Below are 13761 nucleotides of genomic sequence, written 5' to 3' on the forward strand. Positions count from 1 at the left end.
CGCATGGCTGTGTGCTCTGCAGACCCACCTGGACGAACGCAATACTCAGCACCACACCCTGGGAGAGCAAAGCCCCCCACTCCTGCTGCTGAGCTGGCCTATGCAGCCCATTCTGCTCTCAGGGGCTTTGCCAGCAGGGAATCAGCTAAGGCGTCTTTCCATCCCCATTTTGGGTTACCTCTATATTTGTAAAGGCCTGTTCTTCTGTGCTGTTTATTTATTGCTATGATCATATCTGACTCGGTAACCCTGAGGTTCCCAGGCTGCATTTTGTCAGACCACCTCATTTCTTGCATGGAGGTGGGCTGTGAAGGGTGGTTGAGATGCCTGGGTCAATTCTCAGCTGAGAAAGGTAAGGCACTGCTGAGGGGTCTAGCCAAAATTCAGGTAAAAGTCTTTGTGCCAAACAGAGGTGGAAGGGAATAAGCGTGCCTGTTCCTACAGGACAGACAAACATCTTCAGAGAAAGAAATTGCTCCGTGACAGTGGAAGATTTGGAAGATTTGGAGAATGCCAATCATGATGGCCAAAGAGGGCATTTTTAGAACCAGGGATGTCACAAATTGCACAATCTCCAACACACACAGACATGTCCAGTAACGTATATATATTATATTATATTTATATATATATACACATTAACAAAGAAGTTGCAAAAAAATCCCCAGAAAACAAAAAGGAAGAACATAAAAGAGAAGCAACCCCCCTCCCCAAAACAAAAACAAAACAAATATGTTACATATGGAAGAGAAGAATATGACAGGTTGCACGGTAACCAGAATTTCACCACATCCCAAGTCTATACAATGGAGTTACTATGAGAAGAACAACCAGCAGCAGCACCGAGCCCTGCAGGAGGCAGGATGATGGTGGGCACGTGGCCTCCAGCGAGGGCCAGACCCACCACCACTGCTCCCCTCTGCCCCGTGGTCCTGCCCCTTTGCATGGACCGTGGGAAACGTTCATTCATTAGGATGGGCAGCAGAGCCCACAGGGGCTCGAATTGGCTGAAATGGCTGCTGTCTCATCATACACCAGGCAGTTTTAACCAATGGAATCGCTCGCTAATGGACTGAGGCCACAAGGCAGCAGGGGAGTATGGCCTCAAACAGATTCATTTACATTTGCATGAGCAAGGATGGGGCTGCTCATCCCTCCCGCCTGGATAACGGATAACGCTTGGGCGGGTTTTGCCTTTCTAAAACCAGGAGAGAAAAACGTAGGTGACGCAGAAATTGCTCCTAACCCCAGAAATGTCTGCTCAGGGTGCTGGGGCTCCCCTCGGCACTCAACCATACGAGCTCTCTGCTTCCTCCTCCTGCCTGACATGGGTATGAGACATATGCGGCGGGGTACTGGGATCCCACTGCAATTAGTGCAATTTCATCAGGTGCAAATGTCACATTAATGGCTTGTGTGCTCTGAGATAATGGATGCGCTGAGTCCTCTAGCAATAAGCCAAAACAGTGCCAGTGCAGGCAGAAAGCTTGGCACCTGGATTGCAAATGCTAAAATCCATCTCCAGTGCTTGGGCATTTCTTTGAGGTTGATGCATCGCAAGCAGCCCCTGCTGGGCCCAGCACATAGGGAAAACAATTTAGTGATAGCCCCACACGGCTTTGAAAAACATACAGCCAGAAATGGCAATTTGTCATCTTAAAATTAATTGTGTTTCTGTGCTTAGCTGCAGGGACCGGCAGACACAAAACTGCTGAATCCCCACCCAGTGCTGTCAGACACTGGGGCCAGAAGAAGCAAATAAAACCGTTCTGTCAACTCTGGAGTGATGCACTGCATGCTGCAAGTAAGTCCCTGCCAAGCAACACGGAGCCTCCGAAAGCAGGGAAAGCAGCCCGGATCAGAGGTGAAGAGAAAACACCTCTCTGACTGCCAGTACATGTGGCAGATCACTTTTCTGCGGGTGACACGCTCCTCCCTCCCCACAACTCGCTCATTAGGCAACCAGGCACCACAAATGTCACATGCACAAAGTGGAGGGATGCTGTGCTGAGGAACAGGCTCTTTCTACACCCGCCCTCCCTGTACTTCACTATCATCCAGCTGCCGACAGCAATTCAGACTTAATGAGAAGTATCCCTCGGCACAGGTTGCTGCAGTCCCAGCGGCCTTGTTGCCTGTGTCGGCAGCTGGCCTTGCGCACTGTCCCAGCCTGGGCCCTCCTTCACCGTCGCTCGAGGGCCCAGGTGCACACTGTGCCCTGACGAAAGCTCAGCAGCAGGACGGCACCTGCAGCCGTCACCCACAAACCGCAGCGGCTGTGGGATGCGGGTTGGATCACTGTCCTCACGCCACGCCATCAGGATACCCTGAGACAGGAGCGCATGGAAAACGCCAGCTCTGCCCATCCAGGGCCCAGCTGCACCAACAGTTGAGACTTTTCCAGAGGGAGAGGGTTGAGGGTGAGCAACAGTTTTCAAACAGTTCCCACAGCACAACATCCAGAGGACAACAGCAGACTTCAAACCTCATGGACTGATGCTAATGCGGGCCCAGAGCGCAGACCACTGGCGCATCCCGTGCTAGCTCACCCCCCGTCCCTCCCTGGCCACCGCGCTCCCCTCGAGCCCCAGCTCCCCGGGCACATCAAGCTGCCTGCAAGCGCCTGCCCCAAGTCAGAGCAGAGCCCCTGTCTGCAGATACCTGCACAGGACCTTTGCTTCCAGGAGCTTCCCATGATGCACAAACCAATGCCCTTTGCACAGCTCTGGCTTTTAGGCCAGTGCAGAAATGAAGGTTGGCCAAGGGATTCGGTCCTTTTTGGTTACTGGGAAGGGTTCACTGGGAGCACTGGTGGCACCCAAGCAGCTTGCTGAAGCCCCTGGGCCAGATTCAGCTGTCTGTCACACGACCCGACCCTGGAGCAAACAGAATGGCTCCACGCTCACATGACCAACACGGAATGAACCAAGAGTGAACAGAGAGCACGCCCGAGCGACACATCACCCTGCCACTAGGACATGACCTCTCCTCCCTCATAACCACCTTCGTTCATGCCCCACGCCAGATCAGGCTGCGGGTCAGAAAGTGCACTGGGCCTCAGTGTGGAGGCAGCAGCTTGGCTTTGGGTCATAAATCATGAAAACCATCTTTGGGCATGACTTCTTCTGCTACTCAGCGCAGGGATATGTGCTTTTTCTGCAAGACACTGGACGCTAATGGAGATTTAGGCTCACCTGAGCAGGGCTGTGGGGCATGAGTGCCTCAGCACAGCCAGCAGGCACCCATGTCTCAGGGCACAGTTGGACATATCCTGACATCAGGAAGGAATATCTGCCAAATGTCTGTGATGGGGGTATGGCGTGCCTCAACTTGCTCTGTTTCTCTTGTTGTGGGCCTCCCTGACTTGTAGTGAAATGTGACTTCCCAGAGGAGTAGGAATGGTGGGGTTGGAGGGAACGGGTCCAGCTTCCTTCCATGGGACTGCAAATCTAAGCACAAGGAGTTGTAGGAATGCAGCCAACAGCAGCATGCATGCGCCGGGGCGAGGTATCAGGACAGTCCTTCTCAGAGCTGGCTTTACTCGCACAAACCATCTACCACATAAACAACTTCAGTGTCTCAGATTTGGCTGCCTCTCCAGATGAGAGAGGTCCATGCATCATCTATCATACCAGAGAAGCTGCCAAACAGAAAATTCTCACCAGAAAATGGTGCTCAGGTCCCACTTGGATCACTAGATGGCCAGGAAAGGGCTCCAGGAAGCTGGTCCCTCCTGCTCCGCCTGCATCTCTCAGAGAGATGAGTGGAGCCAGCCCTCTGACATACCAGCGCCTGAGAAGGTCATCTGAAAACCCTCTCCAGCCCTTCCAGACCCAAAATAAAAACAAAACAATCCATGTGACAATCTGCTTCGGGGGAGATTCGATCACACCGCAAAAGAGTTTCACAAGCCTCACTCACAGAAATGGAGCTCATCAACAGAAGTTTATTTTCAACTGCAGTTAAAGGTTCTTTCTTTCTCCCCTTTTTTAAAAAAAAGAGCTTCGTGTGGGAGGGCGCTTGCTTGCTTGAGCGTTATTGAGCCGGCTGCAGGGGCTGCTCTCCAGCCTCGCTGTCTGGAAGCTCCCAGCTGCCAACTACTAGCATCCGTCAGCATCCCCGCGCGCTGCTGCGGGGCACGGGCAGGGCTGGCCACAGCCTAGTGACAGGCTTTCATCCCTGATACGTATGGGGACTCCTGGGGCCTGCAGTTACACTCCTGTTGCTCTGGGTAATCTATGAAGTCTGGGGCAGGTAGACCCGAGAGGATCATCAAAGATTTGTTCCAGATGGTGAATGTTGGACACACTGGTAGGATGAAGGAAACTTCAAATGTGTGGAGGTGGAGCGAGTTGGCTGGGTCATAGAAGGACAGCGCGTTGTTGTCATAATCCAGGAGGACGCCGAGACGCTTCATCTGAGGGTGGACCTCCACTAGCATCTCCTTGTTGTTGTGTCTCACCACAAAGTTGTTGTTGCAGCGGGAGAAGACCCAGGATGAGGAGTTCTTCCCGATCCACTCGTTCTTGGGGGCTGACTTGTAGGCCACACCGATGGCATACCTGGAAGACAGGACAAGCTTCACTTAGTAAATTCCTGCCTTGGAGCGAGAGGACCATGTGCTTTAAGAGTCCCCTTCCAAAATACCCCAGGTGAGGTTATTTCATGCAGCCTGGTCCACCAGGGCTTAAACAGAGCCTTGCAGGGATCCCACACGCTCAGGAGACTTCCCACCACCACAGCACCTTGCAGGGCCAGAGCATGTCGCACAGCCCTTGTGCCCTGGGAGCAGGCAGAGCACCGTCCACTCTGCGCAGCCTAACAAAGAGGTGGCAGATTTGTTCCTCACTCACTCCTCATGCAGGCCAGGCTCCAGCTGGTGTCCCAGATAGAGGCCTGCAAGTGCTACCGCTGCAGAAATAACACAGGGGCACTGAGCACGCTCTGTGGAACGAATGCAGAGATTTCACAGCATCTTCACCATGGAAATGGATGGGATTCCCAAGCTCAGCCCATCCAGCTGCTTTTCCCTGTACCATCTGCCTCCGACTGCTTTCCTCCCCACAGCACAGTGTGCAGCTGCCACAGCCGTGCGTGTGACGGTGTCTAAGGGCTCATTGTAAAAGCAGCACAGAAACAGCTTTACACAACTGAAAACCCATTTGCAGCAGCTTGGCTATCAAAAAGCTTTATTTCTTCCCAATGCAATCTCCTCCTGCCAGGAGGGGAGAGAGCCAGAGGTGACACAGCTGGGCGTTTTCAGCAGGAACTTTCCATTTTAACCCCATTGTGCTGCATAAGCAGAACAGCTTTAAAAATGTATCAGCTTGATAATGTTTCTTTAATGTCTTTTGGCTCACCTGCACCATATGTGTGGGGAGATTGGGAGCAGAGCCCTTCCAGGGATCTGCCTGTTAGGGTTTCCTCAGAGCTTAAAACACCCCAGTTGTTCCATAGTCACTTCTGAGTGTACTGAGTGCTTTGGCACGAATGTGTTTTTCAGACCCAGGACAGCTGGGAGACTGAGCCCAGTGTACATAAGCATTTGGAACAGCTTCTGACCCCAGGCTGCCAGCTGAGATCACTCTTGTTTTAACCCCTGAAACCTGCCCCTGACAGAGAGGGGAGGCACGTGCACCTGGAAATGGGATTCCAGCTGGCTAAGACAGGAAGATGGCTTTTTTTCTGTAAATGACCCCTGGAGCATCAGGTCTGGTGTGCTGCGTAGGCAACAGACACATGTGAAGGTTTTGGGGAAAGGCAAGTGACCCCTTTCCACTCCAACCCCTCCGGACAAAAAGTGCCTCGAGTGAAACACTACCCCTGCCATGTCGAGAGCACTGCAGGCTGCCAGCCCGCTGCGAGACCTTCCGTCTGGTTTTGTTTGAGCCCCTGGGAGAATATTATCACTTCCCTGAGACTCGTGCTCCTGACAGCATGAGTTAGTGGGCAAAAACAGAGAGCGTGCCATGTCTCTTTGGGTTTTGACTGCTGGTGCTCTCTGTTATAAAAACCACCCTCATGGGTTTGAAGAATCCTAGTGCCTATTTGTTTTGCAGCAAGATCTTCTTATCTGGCAGGGATTTAATCTTAGGGTGAGGTTTCCTAACAGCCTCTTCAGATTGGCACAATTATGAGCTGTTAAAAATTGTCATTTCCCATGGACTAATTTGTTTTGCTCAGTACAGTTTCCTCTTGGCTGACGGCCCCAAAGCACTGACATCCCACCACTGCTGCACATGCACCGCGCCAGCCCCTCATGATGCTACACTGAGTTGAGCAGGAACGAGGGGAAACGTACCACAACCTTGTCCTCCTGATGCTTCTCCCACCACAAAGTGCCTGCTGGCCTCACGGAAACATCAGATCGAGTCTCCTGAGTGACTGCTGGTGTTACAGACTGTCCTTTGCAGTGGTTAGCACTGAAAACAGCTGGTGGCTGCTCGAAGGCATTATGCAAGCTAAGACAGAACTCACACGTGCTCATCTCTGAGAACAGACAGCGCCAGTAAGGGGTTGTAAATCACAGGTAAATCTGCCATGTGATCGCTTCTTTCCAAAAAGTGCTTTCTAAGGATTGTGAAGGTGTCAGAGATTAACGCTCCAGGAACCAAGTGCTGCCCCGCTTCCGTGATCACAAAACCTGTGTCGCACAGTGATCTAGTTTGTGCTGGCAGGGAAGCTCCGTTGAGGATTGCAGACTGGCTCACCCAGCTCAGCTCAGCTCAGCTCAGCTCAGCTCAGCTCAGCCTGCCTGGCTGCCATACAGTCAGCAAACACGCAGGCACACCGTGAGCTGATGCAAAGCAGCTGTCAGCACTGGCTCCATGCTATGAAGTTTAATGAACCCAAGTCCGAGGAGTGCAGACAACAGTAACCCTCGACCCCAAATGACTGAGGTTAATATCCTTCCCCAGATTTGCAGAAATAGCAAAGAAAAGGTTTAGAAAATCTGGGGAAGTGCAGAGAAGCTGTACACTTCCAAGCCATGTCAATGTTGCAGTTTAAATGAAGATCATTTCTAGTTTCCTGACAAAAATCTCACACAACCCCACTGCGATGTATGTGTTTGCATATGCACATGTGAACACACAGAAACGTGCAGCAGACTGCTTACTCGGGCCTGACGGCCTACAGTTTGGGAACCATTACTTTAAAATATTGTGGAGATTTCAAGTGTATGTAGAGTCTTTCTCCCTTTGATTTTCAAGAGTGTCTGCCAATCTTGTAATTGCATTTGCCTGTTGCTCTCTCCAAACCCAAAGTTTGGTGAAAAGCAATAGGAAAGGGAGCGTAGAATGGGGAAGGAGTGCAAAACCAGGCAATGGTCCATTCCCCAAATCAGGCCAGCTTGCTGCATGTCCCTAGTGGGTCTGCTTGAGAGAGAGCAGTCATATTTTTCAGCAGCACTTGAATACGAATTCCTCCTTGGCAGGAGAGCTCCTGCAAACACACATACATTTCCAGGAGTAGCTCAGTCCTCATTATATTCCACAAAGGAGGTAGCATGCAAACAACACAGGCTATGAGCTCTGTCTAGGAAACAATCTCGGGGGTATGGTGGAGGAGGGATTTAATCAACTATAGGCTGTCATTAACAGACATGCCATTTCCACCACTAGCTACCGAAGAAACGCTGCGGTCACCTGATTTACGCGTGTCGGCACAAGCTGGCCTCTGTTGTGTACTCAGCAACAGGACGACGCCGGGAAGGGGAAGGCTGCCTTGAGAGTTCATCGTGGGGGAAAGAAGGACGGCAGTTTTCATGCCATGAGCTGCCGACTGCAAAGCTTGCAAGCTGGTAACATTAATCTGTGTGAAGGTATCGCCCTGTCTGCAGTGACGATGAAGTGATGGGACAAAGTGGGGAAGGGCGCTCAGTGTCTGAGCAGGGGCTGAGGAGTGGAGAGATGGAGTTTTTATTGAAGGCTGCTGAGAGCTGCAGGTCCCACCGTGCCTTTGATCAAAGCATACCTTCCATAAACCTCACTAGGACAGAAGGCTCCAGGCTCGCTGTGAGTCACAGTCACAGTCAACTCAGTTAGCCGTCTTCCAGCATGTGGCCATGCCTATTCTGTACCTGAATGCCTCCCTCTGCAGAGCCCAGGGAACTGATGTATATTGGAAACCAATTTCCTCATCTAAAAGGAATGCAGTATTTGGTCATCAGCAAAACAATGCGTGGAACAGATTCATTTCTAAGAAATGGCTCCAGATATAATTCTGCTTCTTGAGAAACAACTGACAAATCAAGCTGCTGAACTCAAAAACTGCTTTGAAACAAAGGAAGCGTTATCTTGCTTCCCTGGCTCATTCCTGCTGCTGCTGCCTGGACACATTCTGTGGGCAGGACCTGGGTCTTGAGGGCATGTCTGGGGTGCTGATTTGTGGCGCTTGCTAAGATGAGAAAGGGAGGTGCTGCCAGTCGAGGAAGATATACTTCTGACTGCAGAGAGATGTTTAGGGTAGAGAAAAATACAAAGACAGCTTTCTTCTCCTCTTCCTCCTTACCACTGTTCAAAGCAAGAGGTTGTACTTGGGGTAGGACCACAACTGCCTGTGCCCAGCTTCCTGCTGTAACAGGGGTCACCAGCCACTGAAGGTGAGCTGGGTTCAGTTTGTGGCCATGCAGCACGTTGGATTTGTCCCTGAGGCTGTGCGGGGCTGGGCTGCCCCTGGACTGCGAGAAGCTTGCAGTTTCTCTGCTGCAGCTTGCAGAAGCAGGCCTTCTGTGAAAGTGTCTCTGAGAAGGGCCCTGGGGAGAAAGCAGCAGGTTGCTGGGAAGGAGCAGGACTAAAACAACCTCCATCCTTGCAGTCCTTGTCAATGCCACCTCCATCTCCCAAGGAGCACAGGGGAGGTTTATATTTTTCTGCATCACCCTCACAGAATCTACCCTTAGACCCTGGGCCAGAGAACAGTAATTAAACTTCAGCCCAGTGGGCATATGGAGGTGTTTGCTAACTCTGATGCAGAGGCTGATCTGAGGGTGTCTGCAGTTTCTAGGTGATCCCTGGTCAGAGCCACTCTGCCCTCACCTCCCACCCAAGCCCTGGGGATGGTGTACACAGCTGGGCTCCACACAGCACTCTGACTGTGAGATGACTGTGGTAGGCTTTGCATGGTGCTGGGATTGCATGGTGAGGAGGGGGAAAAAATCAGTTTGCCCTGCTGCTTTCCAGGGGAGCCTGCCTCCTCTCAGACCACAGGCTCCTTCAGGAAAGGGAGAGCACTGTGGAAGAGCTGTTGCAGTCCTGGGCTGCTGTTACTCCAGATATCCTACCAAGCATGCTGACTTTCATCGGATCCCAGGGCGCATTGAGATGGGAAGAAAGCTCTTTGCATTTTTGCTGATGGGAGGGAGACACTGACTCCTCCTCCCTCAAAAGATGAAGCTTTTTGCAATAAAGGCAGCCTCTCCTGAGGCAAATCATGAGACTCAGCAGTGCAAGGTGATAGAAAGCAAACAGCCACCAAAGCATCGCTCTCTCCTTTGACCTGCTGCCCCCTTTCCATCACAGGGCAGAGATGTCCCTGTGGGTAGAGGGAACCAGTTCTTGGGATGGTTGCTCCTGCCAGCTAGCACCAACGTGGTATGAATATAGGATGTAACAGAGTGAAGCAGGCGTGGGATATGCTCCCCTGAACTGTCTGCTCACACAGAGCAAACCTTTCCCGGAGATATTCCTTGTCTCCTTTGCCAACACACTCCCTTGCTCCTTCTTCCCTCCCTCTGCTTAGCCTTCCAGACCCTGACTTCGTAAGCATGTCTGCCCCATTTCAGTGAGACCTCGTATGAGACAGCTCATGAGATGACACCACACACAATAAAACCGGCAGATCTAAACATACCGCTGCACCTCCATCCATCCCTGGGGCACTGTCCACATTCAGTACTCTGGCCTATACTATTCCAGTGCCAGCCCTGGCATCTCACTGGTGCTGGTAATCAGAAGTGACACTCCCTTCCCTATTGCGCTGTGGATCGCAGAGCTGTATCTTCTCTTGTGCAGAGACCCTTACACCCTTTTAATGATGCTAGCTTTGAACTCATTTGGAAATAAGCAGTTGCACTGGAACAAAGGGAAGTGATCCATCACTGAAAAACCTTAACTCATCTCTTGAACAGTGGTCTGTGCTCTGGATTGTCTTTTATTAGCAGAGCATTTTCAGGACAGCGCGTGTGGGCTGGACGTAACCCTATGCACTCGTGCAGGAATCAGAAGGTCACTTGCGCTAGAGACTTTGCATACAGAGGTGGTGCCCATCGAGTTGGGATTTGAGCTCTGGCGGGCATTAGCACTGCCAGCAGTTAAGGAAATGAATAAGTAAGCTTCACCTTGCAACCTGAATGGACCTGATCCAAAGGCAGAGAAAGAAGAATCTTGAAAAACTCTTGTAAATCCACAGCCACCAGGATTTAAGCTCCCCTTCTCAACAATGACAACACCAGCCACCTCTCCAACCATGAGGAATTCTGCCAAAACCATAGCCTTTTATAATAGCATGTCCTGCAGCATCTCTGGTGAAATCTCCGCGGGCATATGAGGGAGGAAGGAAGGGAAGACAACAGTGCTGCCTACCAGGTTGAGGATCCTACCACCACCTCCCAGTAGTGGCAGCCGCTGTCGATGAACACATTGCCTGCCGCTCCATAGCATCCTGTCCCACTGAACCTCTCGGGTGTGTGGCTCTTCTTCAAGGAGCTCTCGTCCTTTTCCATCTGCAGCCCGTCATTGGAGATCTTCAACTTCTTGTGAGCCATCTTAGGGTCCAGCTTAAAAGGTTGACCTGTTACAAGGAGGACATAAGGATTACTATTTGTGTTTGTTACCATCATCACGTAGGCTGAATATGGCATGAAATATCTCCCTGAGGCTCTCTGGACATCCTCCACAGGCTGTCACAGTGAGACAGGGCTGCTACTAGAATAGTCCTTTTCTCCACCAATCAAGGCTACTGTATTACAGATGCTAGTTTGTCTTATTAAGCCATGAGGGAATATCCCCATGCCTTGTTCATCTATTGTCAAGGGCTGATTCATAAATCATAGAACTATGTGATGTTTCTGTGCCCCTGGCGCATACAGAAGCTTCCCCAACGCTGCCGGAAGGTGAAGGCAAGTTGCTGCTGCCAAAGTCTGTAAACAAACCACCTCTCTGGGCATCAGGCACTGCCAATGAGATAGAAGGGAGCAGAGACAAGACCAGGGTCTGTGCTTTGGGCTCATTCCCCAAACCGGGAATCATTCACCTTTCCTGACCAAACAGAGAGAAAGGGAAACAGCTTGGTGATGAAAAGGTGGAGGAAGGTGGAGAGAAATGAGCTGAAGAATGAGATCTCTGACCCCAAGGAAGGATCTGGACATGCCTCTGAGATGCTGCTTTACACCAAGGTGAGATTTCCATGATTGTTTGTAAAGGTTTCTTCTCATCCCTTGCCTAGCAGGCAGGATGGGGACACGAACAGGGACTGGGAACAGCGGGGACTCAGGTCCCAAGTTCAGACCTGCTGTCTGACTGCAAGCTCCTTAACCCCTCTGTTTCTCTAACTGCAGGATGCATATACTGCTGCAACCCACACGTCTTTTGAAAAGCACTTTGAGATCTTCCCTGCAAGAGAGCAGCCAAGCTGGTCAGCACTACACATCAGATTCATCTTAGCAGGGATTTTTAAGTGAGGGACTGTTGGTGCTGGGTAATGTCCAGGGCCTCTTTATTCTGTATTACCCTGTTCAAGTATGTCTTACTCCCTTGTTAGAGCAGCTCCCTTTTGCCCTCTGGTAATAATATAAAATCTTCTGGCAAAACCAGGGGTGTTTCCAGGTAATAGAAAAGGCACTGAAGATGCCATCAAGTACTGCAAACCAAATCTAGACTGGGTACATAGCCCGAGTTCCTAAACAGATCCATACTCTATTAGCAGTAATGGGAGCTATATGAGCACAGTGAAAGGAGAATAGGCCCTTAAGTGCTGGTATAACAATATTGAGTCATAAAATAAGTACTGCAGCATGGAGCATATCCCCACATCCCCCTCTCCAGCTGATGCAGACTGCTCCCTGTAGTGCATATGCTGCTATTACATTTTACAGCAAACATGCCCGAGGTTATCAGCACTTTTCCGTTGCCAGACGAAGTCTCAGATGCACAGAGAAGACAGTCTGGGCTGTGCACACAGTGGTGGAAGCAAATCAAAGGCATCAGGTCAAGCTCCAGGTTAGCGTGGGCTGGAAGGAAGGTGCAGGGGTTGCGGCATGTGCAGTGAGAGCTGGGGAGCACAGACCCCAGGGCTTCCTTCTCAATTAACAGATTAAAGTTTGATGGATTTTGCAGATCTTTAATGCTAGCTTGAAGCACAACTGAAATTCCTTTGTAACATAACCAGCCAACAGAAAGCTAAACTGTTTCCTAATTGACATACACTTGCTGTCCTGTTTGCTTTGATAAACCCCTCTAAAGATGCGCAAGGCCAAGGGAACATCTGTCCTCTCTCATGTTACTAAACCGAGTACTCCGCAGTGGTCTCTTCTGGGAACCAGCTCCATGACACATTCAACAATAAGCACTAATGATTTTCAGGAAGCCTTCAATTTTTGATATTCTCACAAATGCATGTTACCCCGGCTACAAAGGAATGACATCCAGCTCTGCGCCACAAAGCAATGACTCGTTTGACACTGCACAGCCTCACTGCAAAACTAACTCTCACATGCTGAGAGCTCCTGAGACCAGGTTTCATGCGGGCAGGGACACAGGTGGGGAGTGGGTCAGAAAAATGCTTGTAAACACAGCATTATTGAATTTGGAGGGTGGGGGAATGTGGTGCAATGTAACAGGCTCTTCAGATGCTTCTGTGGCACAGAACATCTGCACTGCTCTCTCCACTGGCAACTCAAGAGCCCTTGGGGGGGGTAAGCACAGGATGGGCACGGGTGATTTTCCCAGCTTGCTGTCCAGGACAGGGCAGATTCACCCTGTAGCCTTTCCCTTCCTGGTTAAGCATCCAGTGTCTTCAGCCCTTCTGGTCCTGGCTGCCCATAGGAAGTTCTGCCAACGATGCCCCAGCTGATCCTGCAGTGTGTGCCCAGCCCTCCGTGCTGCCTGACAACCATCCTGCAAACCTGCCCTGCCAGCCCCCTCTGCCCAGCACCACCAGAGAATGGCTCTTCTCATCCAGGTCTGGCTTTTGGGGGGATACACAATCCCTTCTGCTTAAATGCTTTTTTCCCCTCTTTAATAATTTATCGTCTTTTAAAGACAGGTGGCTGTGAAAAACAGAAGCCAAAACTTTGCATTTTGAAAAGCCCGAAATGAAGCCCTCCATTTTGGAGTGGTGAGAAGGGGAGAGCCAGAGTGTTTGAGGAGCACTGGTGCTCCCTGCTCCATCTTTTTGCTTGAGTGCATTTGCTCTCTTTGCTCTCAGTTCAGGAATGACTTTGGCTCCCCCATGTAACACCATTCTTTTTGGTAGGTTCAAATGAATTTGCTCAGCCCTGACCCAGGGAGCAGGTACATCCAGTCCATCCCTGCACCGTCACAGGCTCTGGGCATTTGCTCCCCTTCTCTGTGCCTTGGTTTACTTGTCTGTACAACACAGAGGAGTCACTTTGAGGGTGCTGAAGGTAATGACTGATCCTTTCTCCTGTTGTAAAATAAAAGCTATAGGTGCTCTGAGAAAAGAGAGGGAGGGGATAGTTGCATGCTCAGGAGGTGAAAGAGTTTTTCACGCTAATATAACCTCCAACAGTTAATGGGCAGA

At 50.7% G+C, this 13761-nt stretch overlaps 1 protein-coding gene across 1 annotated transcript in view; it reads right to left on the reverse strand.

The window, feature by feature from the left end:
* Positions 1 to 592: 592 nt before the first annotated feature.
* MID2 (midline 2) overlaps positions 593 to 13761 on the reverse strand; it is a 173099-nt gene continuing 159930 nt past the window's right edge. The window contains exons 9-10 of the mRNA XM_064517997.1: positions 10584 to 10791; positions 593 to 4562 (exon numbers count right to left, since the gene is read on the reverse strand). Coding sequence (XP_064374067.1) covers positions 4160 to 4562; positions 10584 to 10791 — 611 coding nt within the window. The 3' untranslated portion in view covers positions 593 to 4159. The remainder of the gene's footprint in view (positions 4563 to 10583; positions 10792 to 13761) is intronic.

Source organism: Dromaius novaehollandiae, chromosome 11, assembly GCF_036370855.1.
Source record: "Dromaius novaehollandiae isolate bDroNov1 chromosome 11, bDroNov1.hap1, whole genome shotgun sequence".
In the NCBI taxonomy this organism is placed as follows: domain Eukaryota; kingdom Metazoa; phylum Chordata; class Aves; order Casuariiformes; family Dromaiidae; genus Dromaius; species Dromaius novaehollandiae.